Raw genomic sequence first — 22,247 nt, forward strand, 5'->3', positions numbered from 1 at the left:
ATTTTTGCAGCTATGCATTAAAATCCCAGTGGTTTTACTTGAAATCATATGAAAAAAAACACACATAACACATCACGATAAAGGCTCATTCACACGACCGTGGTTTGATTCCGCATCCGTTGCTCCATTCCGTGCCCCCCGCAAAAATGATAAATCATGTCCTACTCTTGTCCGTTTTACGGACAAGAATAGGCATTTCTATAATGGGCCGTCTGTTCCGTTCCGCAAATTGCAGAAGACACACGGGCGGCTTGGCAATTTGCGGACCGCAAAACACGGCACGGTCGTGGGAATGAGCCCTAAGGCAAAGGATGCTAAAACACTGATCAGATGTTGATAAATGGACAAACTCAGCTTTTATATGTTAAATATATACCTTTGTAGACGTTTCTATCGCTTCAATGCAACTAAAATGAAAAGAAAGCAAATTTGCAACTTTATAGCACATTTCCTAGGATTTTGTGTCTATAGCTACTATGCAGACCTATGTGTCTCCATAGTAACAGACTACAAACAAGCTCCAGGTAGTCTGATACTGTAGCCATTCTCCCTTTTATTTGTTAAAGAGGACCTTTCACCGCTCCTGACCTGCCTGTTTTAATAGCTTCATGCATTCCCCATGTAATAACAATTATGGAACATCTATTCTTATGGCTCTATGTTGTGACATTCCTCTATTATTTCTACTAGAAGTTATGACTGAATTGCTAGCAGTCTGTAGTAAGGGTACAGAGGGGAGGTAACCAGTTGGGGGGGTGTACCTGCACAGTGTGACAATAGCATTGATTGGATAGATTTAGACTGTGCAGGGACACACCGCTAACTAGTTACCACCCCTCTGTACCCTTACTGCAGACTGCTAGTAATTCAGTCATAACTTCTAGTAGAAATAATAGAGGAATGGCACAACACAGAGCCATAAGAACAGATGCTCCAGAATTGTTATCACATGGGGAATGCATAAAGCTAATAAAACAGACATGTCAGGAGTGGTGATAGGTCCTCTTTAAGTTACAGTAAATGGCTTAGGTTACTAAGAAGTAGACAGCAGATGGAAGGGACTATGACTGCAGGATCAGGCTATAGGGTTTTCGTTGTAGATCTGCACATGAGCTGTAGACCCAAAACCAATGGATGTTTTTAACTCAGAGTATCTGCATAGTGGCTTCATTTTAGATGGAGTCGTTAGCTGGTCATATGCAAACTGACTCAAAACGAATGCAGATATCGCATCAAATACATTGTTTTAGCTGCTCTTGTTATAGCTATGTTCTCTTTCCGAAATTTTAGAATGCACTCATGTCAAGAAGGGTGAGCACAGTCTCTGAAACCTCTACCATTTCAGTGGGAGACGATGATAATGATGAAGACAGATCTGGTGATGAAGCCCCAGTGCACAAGACTGAAGAGAAGAAGGTAATGTATTGAGCATGTTATTGATGCGCCTCTTTATCTTACTTGGCCATTTGATGATATACGGTACGGCTTCACATACAGTTAGTCTGTGAATTAAGGCTTCAAATACCTTCAGTCACTCTCTTCAGCTAGCCTTCTGCTTTGGGCTAAATTAACATTGATTATGTTTTCCCTGAAGTTTGCCTTTGTTCTGTACATAGCATAGTGCTTGTGATTAAATTTTAAATAGCCCTGTGCACGTTACAATACAAGCAAGCGTCAACACCAAGAGGGGAGATATGATCTGAATAAATCTTTAAATTCATCTGTATCTGTACTGTTTGCTGTTAAATGGAATTTCTGTTTTTATTCAAAACAAGCTCATAGGGAATGATTAATCAAAGACTTTGAACTGAAAAAACTAGCATAAAACAGCAGCAACAGATGTATTGCTTTTTTGTGATCTTTGTTTTGTTTTTTGTTTTTTTTGTGCCACGAAATTAGTTCTGTTGTCAAAATTGACACACTCTTCTCCCGCCTCTCTGATTCAGCATATTTCACAGCACTTTCGAAGATGGTGGATGAGCAGTAGGGACAGATTAAGTGTATCATAGGCCCCCTCCCTCCATTACCCCCCCCCTAACATCCCCACCATCCCCTGTTCATGTTCTGCCCCATATATATTTTTTGTATATATTAAAGAAAACTGTGCCACATTTACAGTATAACACCCCCATCCCCTAAGAGTGCATGGTATACAACACTCCACAGTACACGTTATGCAAACCCATAGTCCACAGTATATAACACCTACAGTCAGTAGTATATAACAACCCACAGTATATAGTATAACCCCAAAATATACTGTGTATAGCCTCTCATAGTGCATAGTATACAGCACCCCATGGTATGCAGTATATAGTTAAAAAAAAACTCCACTGGATATGTTCTGCCTCTAGCAGAGGGAGATTCATTTCAGTTCACATCTATTTCATTTCTAATTCATTCTGCTGCAATTTCTGTATTCCTGTAGTTATTAGTTAGGTAACAGCACCATCTAGTAAGGTAACAGCACCTTATTTTCTTGTTAATAAAGATTCTTGCTTTGTGGGAGGTGCTCGGCAATTGTGGTTAGTGCAAGGCATTCTGGGAAGAAGAAGCCCCAGTCTTTAGTCTACATACAGACTACAATACATCAGCAGAGCTGTTCCATGTAGTTCTCCTTCTTAAACTCCACCATCTTTGTGCAAGTATATCTGGGGGGTGAGATCTACCTTGTTTCAGGGACATTATGTTATGCAGAGCTGTTTTTATATATGTATAGAGATGGCCTTGCGGTTTCCCCGGCGGTCGTTTTGCTGCAAACTTTGCGTTAGCGATTCGCCGAACATGCGAACATATGGTGATGTCCGCTGGTGCCCTATTCTTTTGCATTGCGCCGAACTTTAACCCATGACACATCCATCAGGTGGGACAGGACAGCCAATTGAGATGTTTCAGCACATGGACACCGCCCCACACTATCACAGAACCCAATCTGGCAATCATTTTACATTCTGTGTTTTGCCAGTGTAGGGAGAGGTTGCTTTGTGGAGCAGGGACAGGCTGTTTTGGACACCAAACGCTAGCTAATAGGGCCACAAAAGTCCTTTTAAGGACTGGTATAGGTGTGCTATCGATAGGTGTGATATACTGAGGGGTGTGATATAATTATAATATACTTTCTAACATAGAAAGTATATTATAGTGCATTTGTATTGTGCAGCAGTGGTGTGCGGTTCTGCTGCGATACCGTAGTGTGACACAGCGAGGGGTTTTGTCTCGGAAGGCAGGTATTTTCCTCCCAACATGTGCAGCTGGGCTGGTTTCCAGCCAGGTGAGGTCTAGTACTGAACCGGAGTTTAAGTGCCGGTCTGGGTTTTGGCAGCTCCTGGCTGTCCTTAAATAAGCAGCTGGGCTCAGCAGCAGAGTCTCTGTGTTGGGATCTGAGGTTTTGTGCCAGACTGGAGGGCTGAGACCCATGTGCAGGGGGAACAGGCCCCCTAAAGCCTGCTGTGGACTACTGGAGGCAGATCTGCCAATAAGGTGACTTGTGCAATATGAACTTTACATTGTGTGTGAATTAACACCAAAGACTGCAAAGTGACATGTTGTTGTGTGCAAATTGAACTTTACATTTGTGTGTGAATTAACACTAAAGACTGCAAAGTGATGTGTTTTGTGCAACTGCCGCAAGTGTGAATAAACACTGAAGTTTGAGTTAAGAACTTGTATTTTGCCTCTGTACTGTGTCTGCTTACCCTATCTACCAGAGAGAAACCCCACAGCAGCTATACAGAGGGACAAACGCTATTGGAACAACTAATTGCAACGGGTGTGATATACCTGTTGCCCCAAAAAAAACTGATTGAGGGGTGTGATATACCTATAATATACTTTCTAACATAGAAAGTATATAGTGCATTTGTATTGTGCAGCAGTCATGTGCGGTTCTGCTGCGATACCGCAGCTACAGTATATAGAGGGACAAGCGCTATTGAAACAACTAATTGCAACGGGTGTGATATACCTGTTGTCCCCAAAAAAACGGATTGAGAAGTGTGATATACCTTCCACAAAATACTGATTGAGGGCTGCGATACATATACCTATAAGCAGGGTGGTGTGGTATAACTGTTGTGGCAAAAAAATAATTGAGGGGTGTGATATACCTGCTTCCACAAAATACTGATCAGGGGGATTGATATACCTGCTTCCACCAAATATTGATTGAGGCCTGCAAGATACCTGCTTCCACAAAATACTTATTGAGGGCCGCGATATACCTGCTTCCACAAAATACTGATTAAGGGGATTTATATACCTGTTTCCACCTATTACTGATTGAGGTCTACGAGATACCTGATCCACAAAATAGTGATTAAGAGGTTTGATATACCTGTTTCCACCAAATATTGATTGAGGCCTGCGATATACCTGCTTCCACAAAATACTGATTAAGGGGATTGATAAATCTGCTTCCACAAAATATTTATTGAGGCTTGCGAGATACCTGCTTCCACAAAATACTGATTTAGGGGATTGATATACCTGTTTCCACCAAATATTGATTGAGTTCTGTATTATAACTGCTTCCACAAAATACTGATTAAGGGGTTCGATATACTTGTTTCCACCAAATATTGATTGAAGCCTGCGATATACCTGCTCCCACAAAATACTGATTAAGGGGATTGATATACCTGCTTCCACAAAATACTGATTGAGGCCTGCGAGATACCTGCTTCCACAAAATACTGATTATGTGAATTGATATACCTGCTTCCACAAAATATTGATTAAGGGGATTGATATACCTGCTTCCACAAAATACTGATTGAGGTCTGTGATATACCTGCTTCCACAAATACTGCTCTTCTTTAGGTACTTAGGCACAGGGTCATTTTGAAAATGATAGGCAGAGGAAGAGGCAGGCCATTCCGCAGGGGTGGTAGGGGTTGGGCAGGTGCACCAGGCCAGAGCCTAAGTGGGACGTTGGAAAAGGCGCGTGCGATTACTACAAAGGACGCACCATAGTTGGTTGAGTGGCTCATTCAGCCTTCGCTTCTGCACCTTCCTCACTCTCCCCCAAATACACCACCACCACCATAGCCCCTCTACTCGAGTCAGATGAATTATTTTCCAATCCATTACCAGACCTTACCGGTGTGCAGCCATTCTTGACATCAGATGAGGAAGAGGAGGTAGCAACGGCCGCCACCCAGCGGTCTGACGACAGTACCCAGATCAGGCCAAGGAGGGAGGTCCCCGCTGTTGCTGCCTACTCCGAAATCTCAAATGTCAATGGTGGTGAAGGTGACGATGATGATGTGTCAATGAACGTCACGTGGGTGCCCACAAGAGAGGAAGAGGAGGGGAGTTCAGAGGGAGAGACGGAGCAGCAGAGAGTGAGGATAAGGAGGAGAAGCAGGCAGAGCTCGCAGGGCACAGGAGGGAAAAAGCAGAATGCAAATGTATCTGGAGCGAGCAATCCACCATGCACACTTCACGGAGCCATGTCACTTCTGGCGCTCCCAGGACGCCAGCACATGGCTCCGCAGTGTATGCTTGTTTTAACGTGTCAGCTGCTGACAATAGTGTTGCCATCTGCAGCCTGTGCTGTCAAGGCATAAGTCACGTTAAGCCCAGCACTCACCTATGGACGAACGCCTTAAAGGGCTTCTGTCACCCCCAAAACACTTTTTTCATTTTTGGGCTTGTTAAAATCCTTATTGAACGACTATTCCCTATATAGGGCTCTTACCTTGGTCTGTGGCTTCGTTTTATAAAAAATTTATCTTTTAAAATATGCAAATGACTTCACTACCAGCAAGTAGGGCGTCGCATCCTCTTTTTTAAAAAAAACTCCCCCTCCTGTTGATTGACAGGGCCAGCGAGCGCTTTCCTCCTCCGGCTGGCCCTGTCAGCATTTCAAATCCCGCGCCTGTCTTCATTCGGCGCAGGCGCTCTGAGAGAAGGACACTTTCCTCCTCAGCACTCCCTCAGTGCGCCTGCGCCGATGACATCACCGAAAGAGAAGATGTCATCGGCGCAGGCGCACTGAGGGAGTGCTGAGGAGGCGAGCGTCCTTCTCTCAGAGCGCCTGCGCCGAATGAAGACAGGCGCAGGATTTGAAATGCTGATAGGGCCAGCAGGAGGAGGGGGCGTTTTTTTAAAAGGAGGATGCGGCGGCTGCCAGCAAGTAGACGCCCTACTTGCTGGTAGTGAAGTCATTTGCATATTTTAAAAGATCGATTTTTAATGAAACGAAGCCACAGACCAAGGTAAGAGCCCTATATAGGGAATAGTATAAGGATTTTAACAAGCCCAAAAATGAAAAATGTGTTTTGGGGGTGACAGAAGCCCTTTAAGGAGTCACCTGGCCTCACATCACCGAGCCCAGTGGGAGCAACGCTGTCAGAACCCAGAAACCACACTCCGGCGCTCCACGTCCTGCCTATTCTCCTTCTCCTCTCTCCTCCCATTTGTTCTCCACTCCACCTTCCACCGTGCCATCATCGCATTCATCTGGCAGAAGGCAGGCTTCCATGGCTCAAATGTTCGAGCGTAAAAAGTTGATGACGCCGGATAACCCTGTTGCCCAATGGCTGACCGCTGGCTTGTCAGAACTGCTAGCCCGCCAACTATTGCCATATAAACTGGTGGACTCAGAGGCCTTTAGAAAATTTGTGGCCATTGGCACACCGCAATGCAAGGTCCCCGAAGGGAAATATTTCTCCCAGAAGGGCATCCTAGAGCTATATGGCCATGTTCATGGCAAGTGAATATATCTCTGGCACACAGTGTCGGTGCCAAGATACATCTGACCACAGACACGTGGTCTAGCAAACACGGGCATGGAAGGTACATAACTTTTACTGCTCACTGGGTGAACCTTCTGACGGCCATCAAGCATGTAACCCGTGGCTCCCGTGTGGATTTGGTGTTACAGCCACGGATGGCATGCAGGCCTGCCTCTTCTTCTCCTCTTCCTACTCCATCCTCCGTCTCCTTCTCAGCTGACTCCTCTTTCACTGCTACCGCCTCTTCCACTGCGCCCCCCAAAACCTTTTCGACATGTCTGGTGAGACGTTGCCATGCTGTGCTGTGACTGTTGTGCCTGGAAGCCAAGAGCCACACCGGTCCTCCACTGCTTTCAGTGGCTAACCCCGCTCAATTTGACAGTTGGTAAAGTGGTGTGCGACAACGGTGCCAATCTGTTGAGCACGCAGAAACAGGGCAAAATGACCCACGTGCCGTGCATGGCACACGTCCCGAACTTAGTCGTGCAGCGATTCGTTGCCAAATACCCTGGGTTCCAGGACATCTTGCGACAGGCCAGGAAGATCTCTGGCAATTTTAGAATATCTTACACGGCCATGGCTCGCCTTGTTGACATTCAGCGGCGACACCACCTGCCCGTCAGACGTCTGATTTGTGACAGCCCGACGCGCTGGAACTCCACCTTGTATATGCTTGATAGGCAAAGGGTCCCGCTGCGAACGGACGGTTCGTGAACATTTGATCGCGAATGCGAAACATTTGCGAAACTCCCGGCCGATGTTCATCCATCACTATATGTGTAAAAGTGTCACTCAGCGAGTTATTTCTATTAGCTAGACATGCAGTTCTATGTATAGGCAGCCTTTTTGGACATCTGCTTTCTCTGTCAATGTATTACTGTACATGCTATTCTATATGTTTTACTTACACAAGCCATTTGTATTCTTGTAGTTTTACCAATTCACAATCCTGTTCGCCAATAAACAAGTTAGACTACAGAAAACAGTCCTCTTATTTGGAAGACAGGAATGTTTTATATTGAATGTCAGACTGCACACTGTGTGAACGTGTATGAAGACAAAACAACATGCATTATACACTATAACACCTCTCAGTATACCATATATAGTATACAACAGTATGCAATATAAAGTGGGCCATTGCCACACAAACGCAACTACATTGACAGAGAAAGCAGATGTCCAAAATTTTTACACATATAGTGATGGATGAAGATCGGCCGGCCTGACGTCGGGCCTGGGGCTGCCGACCCAAACGCCCTTATTATAATCCGCCATTGACGAGCAGCCTTAAAGGGAACCTGTCACCTGGATTTTGGGAATAGAGCTGAGGACATGGGCTGCTAGATTGTCGCTAGCACATCCGCAATATCCAGTCCCCATAGCTCTGTGTGCTTTTATTGTGTAAAACAAAAACGATTTGATAGATATGCAAATTAACCTTAGATGAGTCCTGTCCCTGAGATGAGTCCAGCGTGAAGGAGCCCAACACCGCCCTGTATCCTCAGAATCTCCTCCTCCTCTTTACAGGTGTTTTAGACAATTTCATCCAAGGCTGTGTGTATAGGATAAACAATTCAGCCTCTCTCATCTGGCCTAAGGGGTGCAATTTCTCTCAACAATTCTATATGTCTCCATTCACAAGTGTGGCACTACAATGCCCAGCTCTATTTTAGGTTGTTCAGTCAGTATTTCTGCAATACCCTCTGTGGTGGCAGTTTTGTAACAGATGGCCAGTCTGTCTCCTAAGTGTGGCAGGAGACCTGAAGCTTATTATCCCAACCAAAATGCAGTGAATAGTAATAATAATGTGTATAATGTGTAATAATGGACCTCAACTGATCAGATACTGATGACCTATCCAGAGGATAGGTCATCACTTTAAAAAAGTCAGAAAACCCCTTTAATATGAGATTGTTGGCATAATAGAGAGTAATGGTAGGGTGGCAGGTACAATTCTATATTCTATGCAGGGACTGGCACAGGGTGGACAGGGTCGTAGCTAAAGGCTCATGGGCCCCAAGGAAGAGTTCAGCTTGGGACCCTCAGTGCTTTGTGGCCAGGGCAGGGAAGCACATAGCCTTTATGCTGCGTGATGCAGAAATTGAAACGGCACCCCCACCAATGCCAAATTCTTGACCCCTTCTCTCCAGCCAGAGGTTTAACTTGACCAGCATGCACTTTCTATAATACCGGTGTCTTCTTATGTGGCACAAGGGTCTTTGGGTCCCCTCAGGCTTTTGGGCCACATAGCAACTGCCACCTCAGTACCCCCTATAGCTACACCCCTGGGTTGGAGGCTTTGGTGTAGTGGTTGGACAGGTAGATGAGCCTAGCTGCTGCGTTCAGAATAGATTGCAGAGGGAGGAGTTTATTGAGGGGAAGACTGATTAGTAATGAGTTGCAGTAATCAAGATGAGAATGCTTCCGCATAATCGGGTAGAGTTGCCATTCAAAAATCTGGAAAGTGAGGTTGGAGTCCCATTGGGTTGTAAAAGTCATATTGTTTGTCTTCCAGTTTCACCAGAAACAGATCCGTTTTCCAAAAATTTCATTTTTCCAGGCAGTCATAGATTTGAATTATCATTTAGGGAAGTCTCTGGCATAGTAAATCTGTCACACAGTGGAAAGTCCTGCCCCTCCTGGGAAGCCCCACTTACTTTTGAAAAGTGGTGAGAAGTAAAAAGTTGCAAATTATGGCATGTTCCACAATTTGTGTCTTTGTTACGCCCCAACAGTGGTAAAAAGGGACATTTCTGAAACATAACTGTCTTTGAAAAGAGATACTGTAAGTGCGGACAAGGATGTATTCTTTGGCCAACTGGACAGTTTTCAACCTTGTCATTAAATCTCACATGATTAATAGCTGAGAAAACGTGGTGTGATTCAATCAGACGTTATATAGCTAATCCCATGTTCTTAACATAATAGTTAGAAAATGAGCGATTGCTCTTACAGGATTAATCACATTGAGCAGTTAGAAATTGCCCAAGTAGCCAGGCTTTTAAATACAGCTTAACAGGAAAGCAGACCATCGGAGTGAAGACGGTGCTATAATAAGCTAACAAGCTTTTATATAATATGGTGCTTGAAAATGCCTATTAAATTCAGTCGATGGAGGATGCATAACTCGGTGAAAAATGCCACATTGTTTAGTGCTAAAGAAAGATATTGTGACACAGTGTAGCACAAGCTATTCACATTTTAATTTAGGCCACTTGTGCACGAACGCTGTGCATCCGTTCCGTGCATTGGGGACTGCAATTTGCAGTCCGGGGTGGATCGAGACCCATTCAACTTGAATAGGTCCGTGATCCTTCCGCACCGCAAAAAAATAGAACATGTTCTATTTTTTGCGGTGTGGAGGCAAGGACAGAAACGCTTCAGAAGTACTCCGTAGTGCTTTCGTGGGGTTCCGATCCATGCTTCTGTGTCGCATCTCCATGATGCAGAGTGCACACGGGCCGATGCTCGTGTACTGCGGATCCGCCGTATGCCGCAGTATGGCCACGGGCACACAACAGCCGTGTGCAAGAGGTCTTAAGGGGGTTTTCCAAGAGTAGAAGAATATTGAAGACCTAGCCTAAGGATAGGTCATCTATATCTTATCAGTGTTGTTCTGACACCCTGCACACCCGCTAATCAGCTGTTTGAAGAGGCTGCAGTGCTTAGACCTCCTCACAGTGTGTTTGGCACAGCGCCATTCATTGGATAGAGGCTGTGCTTGGTATTACAGCCTAGGCCTATTGACTTGAATGGGACTGAACTGTGCCTAGGCCATGTGACCAATGAGGTGACCTCAATGGCCTAGGTAGAGTACTCTGTAGCGCTCCCCAGAGCACCGCAGCCTCTGCAAACAGCTGATTGGCCAAAAGTTGGGTATTGACCTATACTGAGGATCAGTCATCAATATTTTACTCCCGGAAAACCCCTTTAACCAAGACAATGGTGCTACATCTTAAAGGGACATTTACATCAGAAAGGTTTTTTTTTGTTATCAGTTTTCATAAAAAAAACTTTTATTTTATTTTATAATTTTGGCTGTTTTTCATTTTGGCAGGTCTGCGCCATTGAAAATGAAGTACTTAATATTGTCCTTTTGTAGAGCTCAGCACGAAAGATTAAATCTCCTTAATAGATAATCCATTGTCAGTTTACTGCTGCTGTGATATTGACAATATGTTTGCAACAGTTTACTGCTGCTGTGAGGAGAAGTTATGATCTGTGAGGTAATCCTCAGTATCATCGTAGGTGTAGAGTTGGAATCGTGGTATGACAGCTCTGTTGTTCTTTTGATAGGCCTAGATAAAGATAGAAACATAGAAACATAGAATGTGTCGGCAGATAAGAACCATTTGGCCCATCTAGTCTGCCCAATATACTGAATACTATGGATAGCCCCTGGTCCTATCTTATATGAAGGATGGCCTTATGCCTATCCCATGCATGCTTAAACTCCTCCACTGTATTTGCAGCTACCACTTCTGCAGGAAGGCTATTCCATGCATTCACTACTCTCTCAGTAAAGTAATACTTCCTGATATTACTTTTAAACCTTTGCCCCTCTAATTTAAAACGATGTCCTCTTGTAGCAGTTTTTCTTCTTTTAAATATGCTCTCCTCTTTTACCTTGTTGATTCCCTTTATGTATTTAAAAGTTTCTATCATAGCCCCTCTGTCTCATCTTTCTTTCTTCCAAGCTATACATGTTAAAGTCCTTTAATCTTTCCTGGTAAGTTTTGTCCTGCAATCCATGTACCAGTTTGGTAGCTCTTCTCTGAACTCTCTCCAAAGTATCAATATCCTTCTGGAGATATGGTCTCCAGTACTGCGCACAATACTCCAAATGAGGTCTCACTAGTGCCCTGTAGAGCGGCATGAGCACCTCCCTCTTTCTACTGGTAATGCCTCTCCCTATACACCCAAGCATTCTGCTAGCATTTCCTGCTGCTCTATGACATTGTCTGCCTACCTTTAAGTCTTCTGAAATAATGATCCCTAAATCCCTTTCCTCAGATACTGAGGTTAGGACTGTATCACTGATTTTATATTCTGCTCTTGGGTTTTTACGCCCCAGGTGCATTATCTTGCACTTATCAACATAACATTTTAGTTGCCAGATTTTTGACCATTCCTCTAGTTTTCCTAAATCCTTTTCCATTTGGTGTATCCCTCCAGGAACATCCACCCTGTTACAAATCTTTGTGTCCACAAAAGAGCACTGCCTTCAGTGTAATGTCTGGTGCTCCAATTTAGTCACTATATGGAGGCTTTGGTTGGAATGATGAGAGAGACTGTGAGAGCGTTAAGGCTGTATGCTGTGCTGAAAGTCCAAACAAAGAGGAAGGTAAAGAGGCAGGACAAGAAGTAGAAAATCATTTTTTATTTAAAAAATGCATAGAATAGGCTGTTAATATGTGCTAGCAATTTTCTATGGAACTCTCATTTTAATGTCACAAAGCGTCAAATATGTGGAAAATGCACAGAATACCCTAATGCATTTTTCTTGGGACTTTTCACTTCATTTATTCCTCCCCCACCAGTACATGATAGGAAGCTACGTACTCTGCATATTCCTCATTCTGGCCAGGCACCTGCACTTGCTGCTGAATGTTGGCCACTCTTTCTTAATTGCACTTGGCCTAGGTAAACCTATAGTTTTATATGGTGTGGAAGGTATGGTATAGATTGCATTGCTGTCAGATTCCCTACAGAGACATAGTTGTATCTGAATCATGGAAAGACCAGGTTGTTTGCTTTGGCAGTGAGGGCCACATGGATTAAACCCGATCTTGTCCTGAGGCCAATAATAATGGGCTTTACTCACAATCATTTCCCTGTTTCACTCTTATAGGGATCATCCTCTGGATGGTTTAGTTGGTTTCGTTCCAAGCCAGCAAAAGAGACTGCAGTCCCACCAAGAGAGGCAAAAGTTCCACCAAAATCTCAGGTAATAATCCAATTACATGTGGTATCATTAAAGGGGCATTCCCTTCTCATGCACATGGTCGTAGTTTCGGCCTGCATTTTCTGCGGGTTGGATGTGGACCCATTTATCACCATGTGGCCACAAAAGATGCGGACAGCAAACCCGTTAACCCACAAAAAAGTAGAACATGTCCTATTATTATCCATTTTGTGGACAAGAATGCGACTTTTCTCTAGACAGTGGGAGGGAGACCACAAAACACTAATGTACATGTGTATGAGCCCTTAGACCATATTAAATGTCTGATAGGTGCACACTGCACACCTATGTTAACAATGGGGTCCTACCTGTCCACCTTATGAAGTGGCCACTGGACAATGCATCCAGAGAGTGGATGGAGAGGTGGCTTTGCATGTCCACAGTTGTCATAATTCACCTTTATAGGAGTTATGGATAAAAAGAGGTGCAAGTGGTAGACATGATTTGGGACTTGCAGTTATCAGACATGTGTAGTATATGCCAGAAATATCTAACATGAAAATACCCCTTTAGGTATATGGAAATTGTTTCTCAGCATCAGGAGCAGTATACCAGTACTTCTCAGACATCTTCATTTAAGGACCATAAGTTCTTATGCTAATTGGAATCATCTTGTATTTAAAAAGCTTTGGAAATGATGTGTTTTAATACAACAACAAAAAATGGTCCTCAACGTAGACCAGCCAAAGATATACCAAAGGGTCACTCTTTTTTAGCTAATTTTGAAGTGAATTTGCATTTCATCATATGCATCTTGAAGTTTTCCTAAGGTTTATGTTCTTGTGATTGCTAAACTTGACCTTTACCATGCTTTTAGACTCATCCTCCAGTAGGCCATGACCAGTTCCGGCCTCCACCATCATCTTACCAGCTACCAGCATCTACCAGTGAGGCACGTTACGCAGGTATGGGTGTTTTTTAATGACCTTAATATGTGCCTACCTCAGATTTTTTTAAAACATTTTATTTACATTTTCAGCATAGGTGGACTTCGATTAGATAGGTAGGTGGACTTTGATTAGAATTTCAGGGAAAATTCAATTCACTGTGAAGCCGAATTTCCTTGTGCTTCGTGGTAACAAATTGATTTTCCATGAATGGTGGTAAAAAAGAAAAAAAATCATACTTACAGCATCCATTTGAGCGTGAAAAGCCGACCGCCACCATCTTGATTGAAGATCCTGCGCTAAATCCTGTGTGCGGTGACATATCACGTCACCACTCCGGCAGATGTGATGACGTCTTCACAGGCCATGCAAGATTTTGCGCTAGATCTTCAATCAAGATGGCGGCGTTCAGCTCTTTTTGCTCAAATGGATGCAGTAAGTATGATTTTTTAAATTTTTTTACCACCATTCAGGGAAAATCAATTAGTTACCACGAAGCATCAAGATGGTGGCAGCCGGTTATTCGCGGTTAAAAGGATGAGGTAAGTGTGATTTTATAAATTTTCTTAAAATTTTACACTGTCAGATACTGCAATCAGCTATGAACGTGGCATCTGAGGGGTAAAATCGCCACTCCCTGTCATTGCACCCACTAGTTACAAAGAAATGCGTTTCGTGAAGAAGTAATTCAGCTGAATCGAATTTTTCAATACTTCACTCATCTCTAATCAGGGATATTAAGAGTATAATATTGCCAGTGCAAGAAACTGCCAAAAAACAATGATCATTCATCACAAAATGCACAGTAAGCAATAATGCGAAGAAAGTAACGGATGATACATTCTAGTAGTGCAGTGTTATTAAAGGGGCTCTCCAGGACTAGTGTATCTTTTCCTAAGTGTAGGTCAATAATTTAATAGTTCCCAAGAAGTCCTTTAGTGCTTCCCACAAGAGGATAAACAATAAATCACTTTGTGTGGAGCACATAGTAATACTTGGGAAATAACGCTTAAAGTGAATAACATTTTTAAAACGTGGTACCAGGAAAAAGTAAATCCTGTGCTGTGCTCAGTGGTTGCAGTTTCATGGTTGCTTTGCGTACATTATGCCTGTATCTGTTTAGGGTTATCAGGGGGACATCAGGCTTAAACACATCCACTTTTTTACTTTTCAAGCATACATATGAAAATTGAAAAAATATATAAGATTTATTGCTATGAGGCTTTTGTTCCCAGTACAAAAGAAAACCACCAATGCAGAGGTGCAGGAGGTGCTGTCATGGGGATCCGGACAGAGAACCTATTCTAACAGGAGGCATTCGACTTTAACTCCTGATAGCCTAGCAAGGGAAAAATATATTTAAAGAAGTTTTAGTTTTTACATAATTAGTAATGTGTTCACTATGAACATCATGTATAACGGGACATCCCATCTAAGGCTACTTTATCATCAGCGTTTTCCTTTCCACTATTGAGATCCGTCATAGGATCTCAAAATTGGAGGCAAACGCTTCAGTTTTGTCCCCGTTCATTCTCAATGTGGACACAGCTGAATTGTATTGAACGGAGTGCACCAGAATGCATTCCGTTCCGTTTGATTGCGTTGTTGCGTTCCCATGCCGGACAGAAAAACGCTGCAAGCTGAGTTTTTGTGTGCATCATGGGAAACTGATCAAGACGGATCCTGCATGAAACACGATGTAAGTCAATGGTGCCAGATTTGTTTTCTCGGACACAAAAGAAAGCGGTTATTTTTAGAGATAATACAACTGGATCCGTTCCTAACGGATGCCACCGGTTGTATTATCCTAACGGAAGCGGGGTTTTTTCAGATCCATGACGGATCCAGCAAAAAAGCTGATGTTAAAGCAGCCTAATCATTTCACAATGTCGCTCCAATGTTCTTGCACTCTATAAGATATTTTCATTTTAATGCAGTTGGCGAAATGTTTTTGATAATTTACAAACTGTACAGTATAGAATAAGATGTTTTTCTAAAAAAAAAAAACTAACTCGTGTCAGCAGGCATAAATGTTGGCTAGCAATTTATGTTTATCTCGGGGAAGAGGACAGAAAATGGATCAACGCGGTAAAATAAATGCCCGCTTGCCCTTTTCTCTACATTGATCCTGCTGCCCCAGTGTATTGCTCAATCAATTTATCAATGGATATACACATAAAAACAGACTACAGGCATTTTAATTATCGATTGACCACAAACCATAGTCTACACTTAGCAGAACACAGAAGTGAAATAAGAAAAAGCTTATTTATCAACCTGTAAAAAGAGAATTAGAAGGTGGACCGCAAAGGCACCAGGCTGAGGCCAGCACCACTTGTACAGCATTATCCGTCATTAGCTGCTGTAATGAATCGCCTGTGGATTTTATATGGATCCGGTGTGAATGTATTAATTATCTGACATAGGCTGATTAAAGTGGGATTCTGGGAGAAGTTTGAGGTTTCTTGGTTTGATGTCGACTTGTAAAGTGTTTGATTTGACTCCCTGAAACTCCTTAATCCCGCTGGGAATGAAATAATGACACAGTGTTCGCAGACCATACCGTCTCTAGAAAGTCTCATATCAAAGCAGAGTCTCAGATCCTTTGTATATTATACTCTATAACAGGAATTAAAGAAACTGAAGAACCGCAGAAGATCGGTAGCTTCTCAGTGTCGTCAGAGTTCGGGGTTCAGCAGGAGAGCATGGTAAAGTACCAATCTGGGGTTACTGCAGGGTTAAAACACTGAAGTTCTTCTAAGATACATCTTTGTCGGGTTTTAGGGCACTTATCCAAATGTTCCTGGAGGGCCGATGAACCAGCCGACTGCAGCAATTCCCTTTTACAACCCTGCACAGGTAATTGTTTTCCTTCCTAGGAGCAAAATACATGGACCATATCAGAGGTAGTAGATGTTAAAGGGCTTTTCCTAGATCAAGAATTAGCAATCTTTGGCACGCCAGCTGCTGTGAATCTATAAGTCCCAGCATGCCCGCTTACTCTGCAGTTCTTTCAATTCCCATTGAAGTGAAAGGAGGATTTTGGGAATTGTAGTTTCAGAAGAGCTGGAGTGCTGGAGGTTGCTGATCCCTGTCCTAGATCGTATTGACAACATCAATATTGGATTGGTGGAGGTCAAACTCTCATCACCCCACTATTAGCTGCATTAGCTCCTGCAAGTGCTGCAGACTCTTATAACCAGCCAAAGCTATAAGGACAGAGTAAAAATCATATACAGTACAGAGAGGTATAAGGTGCATAGTGCAAATCTAACAGAGTACATAGATCTATTATACTGGACTGTCCACTATAGAGCCATAAAGTAAATACCTGAGTGGTGAACCAGAAAAGCCCCTAAAAAAGGCTTTTCTGGTTCACCACTCAGGTATTTACTTTATGGCTCTATAGTGGACAGTCCAGTATAATAGATCTATGTACTCTGTTAGATTTGCACTATGCACTTTATACCTCTCTGTACTGTATCTGATTTTTACTCTGTCCTTATAGCTTTGGCTGGTTATATGCACTAGACACCTATCTGGGGTTATGTATACATCATATGATATTTATACGATCTTTCCAGCCTTGATATGTTGAGTGAGTAGTGGTGTCCCACGTCGTCCTGTGTGTTTTCCATCCACCATTACATTGTCTTTTACCTGTATTTTATTGTATTTTGTCTCGTATTGAGACTATAGTAAAGTTTATATCCATTATTATTTGTGCTAGCCCCATTTTTCTTTTTATTTTTTGGTGTTTAACTTATGTTGGTGACCATTGTTCTTCATTCCCTTCCAGTAATAGCGGTCAGAGATTTTGGCTTACGTTTTATCTCTGCCAAAATGGCCACCAGAAATTGGGTGGTCATGGCAGGCCTTCAGGATATTTGGCAGTTGGCTTTTAGTGAGAACCTCCCTTTCCCCATGGTAAAGAATTCCTCCGTCTGCTCGATATGGCTTAGCTGTTTGTCTGAACTGGGACTTGGCATTTACACGTTTCTTTGGAGGTAGATCGTAAATCCACTGGGGGTACTTTTGTTGTGTTACAGAGTAGAATCTCAAAAGCTGGTCATACAGTTGGTCTAACATAGTTGTCAAAATTGGAAAAAGTTTGATGTCATGTTGACAATATTGGAAAAAGTTTGGTGTCATAGAGAGCAGAGAGAAACATACATAAGTTATAATACATGCGCCATTTACTGTCAGTTAAATTAGAGACAGGGTGAGAAACATTCTGGCCTGGAGGGATATAGTCTGGCCTAGACTATTTTACACCCCGGGGAATATTTTGACCTAGGACAGTTAATCCCCAGGGTATTCTCTGACTTGGGCCAAACTATACCCGGGTTTAATATGGGAAGGGGTTAATTTGGCCTGCTACAAAGGTATATATGCCAGAAAGTGGTCAAATGTCAAAATGATCCCATTACAGTCAATCCGGCGTTCTATTTTTTTTGCGGTGCGGAGGCACGGACAGGAAACCCACGGAAGCACTCTGTAGTACTTGTGTGGGGATCCGTCCATCTGCACCGCACCTTCCAAATTGTGGACCCATTCAATTGCGGGTCGCAATACGGGCACCAGCCGACAACGATCGTGTGCATGAGCCCTTATTCTAGTAAAAAAAACACCAAAGCCAAATGAATTTCCTGATATCCTAATGATTGTTTGACCCCCCCCCCCCAGTTTGCATCGAATTGTGTAAAAATTTGTGTTGATACAATTGCCCTGTAAAAGAAACCGTAGGGTAGGGGTGTTCTTGCAGTTTGCTCGCATGCTGTATAAGTAACAGGACTGTGCTTTTCAGAGCATTCTTATTCTTTTTTTTTATACTTTAAGAATAAATCTATTTGAAATAACATTTTCAGTGCCGTCTTTTTAGATAAAAGATGTCACAGATACTTTTTATTTTTTATTTTTTATAAAACATCTCTTTGTAAATCCCATGGGCAGGGTTGAGTAAAACACAAGCATTTATCCCCTGTCCTGGAATCTGCTGGAGCACTGGGACTTGTATCCTTATTGCATCTTTCTGCCAGCAGCAAAAAGAATAGAATTTGAACTACAGTTTGACACCCCATCCTCATGAGCTATTCTCCAAGCTGTGTACAGAGGGTTAGGATGTCAATCTGTACATCGGACTGCGGCTTTCTGTGCTACGGCTGATTTTATACTGTACTTCCTCTGTTTTTACAATTTAATGCCAATAGACATTATGACGCTCATTCCATAGGCAATATAATTGTGATTACTTATTGTAAGTCTAGAATCAGGTAGCAAAACATGTTAGGAATGCCTTACTGGAGCAAAGGTACTTTGGACTATGGACGTTTGTGGACGATCGCTACTGCGCAAAGCTATCAACTCACTAATTTAGTGCACTTGGAGGGGTTAATTTGCACTAGGATTTATGCCGTTGTTTATACTTACTGTATACTATTTCATATTGTTTGACTGCATTTTATAGATCAGAAATTGATTCGTTCAAACACTTTGTTTTAATACTCTACGGAGACCTTTCTCCCTACAGCATTAATTGTGCGAGACCTTAGTGAATGAATTTGGTATTCATTTCCGCATCTTTAAAAACATTTACAATCAACCCGACTTCGGATTGCTATTTTAAAATGTTTTTAAAGACACAGAAATGAATATTGAATTAATTTGCCGAAGTCTCATGTGACTTCGAGTGAAACAAATTTTGTCTCCACGGAGGCAATACATTTTAATGCTGCACGGAGTGAAGTGTTTGAACAACTTCAGATCTCTGATTAGTCACAGACCTGGGCCACCAGTACCATATAGTTTTGCCTGGAACTTCATATCAGAGAACAGTAGGTTAAACCATATTAAAAAAAACATTTATACTTCTACTGTTTGAGTAAAGAAGATTTATATTCTCTTTATTGTCTGGATTGGCTTGTATGTACAGATGTAGCAAAAGTTAGCTTGCTACCTAATTCTAAATCCTAAATCCTTTTTTTTCCCGGCAAAACGTATCTGCTCCCCACTACTGGATCCCGGCTTCTTGGCTCCCCAACCTCAGCTGCCTTACTTGGGTCCCCCGCTATCAATATCCACTTTGACGCCGCTGCAGCCAATGACTACAGCGGTGACCTGTCCCCCTTGCATCATGTGATCAATTCACGTAATGCAAGGAGAGCAGCTCACCGTTGCGGCCAGTCATCAGCGGATGTTGACAGCAGGGGCTCTAGCGAGGCAGCTGAGGCTATAGAGCCAAGGAGCCGGGAACCAGTGGCCACAAGCAGGTAAGTATGCTTCCTTTATGCACGTCTCGCCAGGAAGTGGGTTTGCCAAAAAAAAAGACCCAAAGGTGGCTCCTTCAACAAAATCCATTGAAAGTGTCAAATTAAAGTTTGATTCATTTAATGTGTTAAGTGTCAAGTTAATTTTGTTACCTCTGTACTCCAATTACCAGGCCTAAAATACTTTCCAGTAGACTACTGGTTCTGTAGACACTAACATGGCTCCTAATGTTCTAGTTGGGGTCTATGGTCTGGACACCATTGAAATCAGTAGACCTCTTTCTTTCATTATCTTGGTCCTTAAAGGGCTTGAACTATTGAGACAACCCCTGTCCAAATGCCATCCTAGGGCACACGGATATCATGCTGAGGGATCTGAAGTCTCCTCAATCTATAAACATCTATACACATCCTGCGGCAGTGGATCCTAATTTAGAGAAGGAGGTGAAAACCATATCCCGTGTGCCTTTAGGCCTTTCTGATGCATTCAGACTTATCTGCCTTGGTATTGGTTGCTTTAATAAGTTCATCGTATTAAATATTAACATCCCCAAGTCCTTTTCTATGTCAGTTTTACCTAATTTGCTACAATTTCATATGCAATGATTGCATTTGTTCTCTCGTCATAAGTGCATTACTATATGTTAAATGTCATTTGCCACCTCTAAGCCCAACCTTACAATTTCTCGAAATCATCCCATAATATCATATTATTCGCATTTGTGTAAGTGACCCTACATCATTTACCATCATCTGCAGTGGTGCAGATAAACCAATCAATTCTTCTGATTCAAGATCCAAAGACGGGTTGCCAATCCTGTAGCTATTAATATACAAGGAGCTCATTTGATCTAGTTTATGATTCACCATCGATTTACAAAAAAAAATAAAAAATTTTTTTAGCGGTGACAATTGTGTATATTTAGTCCAGCATGTGTCTGGGGTCTCCTGGGCCCACCTGGGGTAATGCCACCCTCCATCTATACAGAACTTGCACATGTCTACTTTTACTTGTATTTTAATCTTTGTTGTTATCACTGTACACGCAAGACATATTGTCAGCAAGTAGAGATGAGTTATAGTCCCTTTAGGGTCCATTCACACGTCCGTAAGTGTTTTGCGGATCCGCAAATTGCGTATCCGCAAAACACGGACACCTGCAATGTGCAATCCGCAATTTGCGGACCGCACATCACAGACATTATAATAGAAAATGCCTTTTCTGGTCCGCAATTGCGGACAAGAATAGGACATGTTCTATTTTTTTCAGGAACGTAATTGCGGATCCCGAAAAAACGGATCCCGAAAAAATGGATGTGGATCCCGAAAATGCGGATGCAGATCCTGAAAATCTGGATTCGCATCCGTTCCAGCCCCATTGAAAGTGAATGGGTCCGCAAATTGCGAAACAAATGCGGACCCAAATTACGGACATGTGAATAGACCCTTACACGGGATGAGCTCAACCACTGATATGACCGGCTCCTGGACTTCAGAGCCCAGAATGAGCAGGAATCTCAATGAATAAAGTACAAGTTTTACTGAATCTTTTCCCACAAAACTGTATAGCAACCTGCTCAGCTTCTCCTGCTCTATAATCTAAAGCCTGTATTTTCCTCCCATGGGTACACCTCCCATTAGTTCTCTCATCTCAAGAGCTTACAATGTTTTTTGTTTGTTTGTTTTTTTGGAACCGAAGCATTTGTACTGAGCTCTGTGGCATAAAACCAAGTCTATGTGCATATGCAAGCTGTCTTGTAAGCAGCCCCAGTCCCTTGGAACAGAGTTTCTTTTTATTCTCTTTACAATCAAGTGATTTGATATAGTTATTTTTCAGATTTTGCATCCACCTCTTCATGTACTTTATCCCTGTGCTGTGAACCTTATTTTCATCCTTGATCTTGCCAATACTTTGAAAAGTTTGGCTTTGAATGACACACAACTTTGCTCTGCTTGGGTTCCTTATTAAGTTACAAATCATATTACCTCACCTTGTGCTGGGATTTCAAACTGCTGGAGGACAGAACAGTAAATTCTTTGAAGAATGGGAATTCTGCACTTCCCAATGAATTTTACATTATATAATAAATCAGACAAGTCGGCATTGCAATATGCGTTGAAAAAACAATAACGTAGTATAAGTTATACAGGTAAAATTCTCATCTCTTTAACTTAAAGATATTTTCGATTCATCTATTTGTTGTGTTTCTTCTAATTAAATTGCATCTGTAATTTATACGTATCTATGAATTATCCTCTTATTTGTCGTTCCCAACATCACTTTGTTTGCATCGACAGAATATGAGAGGAACAGGAACCTTAGAGTATAGAAACTAGAGGAATCAAGATTGTATTGAAAAGTAGCCATATTTATGAATCTCATTGTCCC

The 22,247-nt window shown here is 42.4% G+C and overlaps 1 protein-coding gene across 4 annotated transcripts in view; it reads left to right on the forward strand.

The window, feature by feature from the left end:
• The window catches only part of LOC120979751 (protein transport protein Sec16B-like), a 269,654-nt gene that overhangs the window by 227,964 nt on the left and 19,443 nt on the right, over positions 1 to 22,247 (forward strand). For all 4 annotated transcript variants that reach the window (XM_040408708.1, XM_040408707.1, XM_040408709.1 and 1 more), the window contains 5 exons: positions 1,291 to 1,416; positions 12,592 to 12,687; positions 13,523 to 13,610; positions 16,221 to 16,300; positions 16,377 to 16,451. In XM_040408708.1, the coding sequence (XP_040264642.1) occupies positions 1,291 to 1,416; positions 12,592 to 12,687; positions 13,523 to 13,610; positions 16,221 to 16,300; positions 16,377 to 16,451 (465 nt within the window). The remainder of the gene's footprint in view (positions 1 to 1,290; positions 1,417 to 12,591; positions 12,688 to 13,522; positions 13,611 to 16,220; positions 16,301 to 16,376; positions 16,452 to 22,247) is intronic.

Source organism: Bufo bufo, chromosome 9 (assembly GCF_905171765.1).
Source record: "Bufo bufo chromosome 9, aBufBuf1.1, whole genome shotgun sequence".
Taxonomy (NCBI): Eukaryota; Metazoa; Chordata; class Amphibia; order Anura; family Bufonidae; genus Bufo; species Bufo bufo.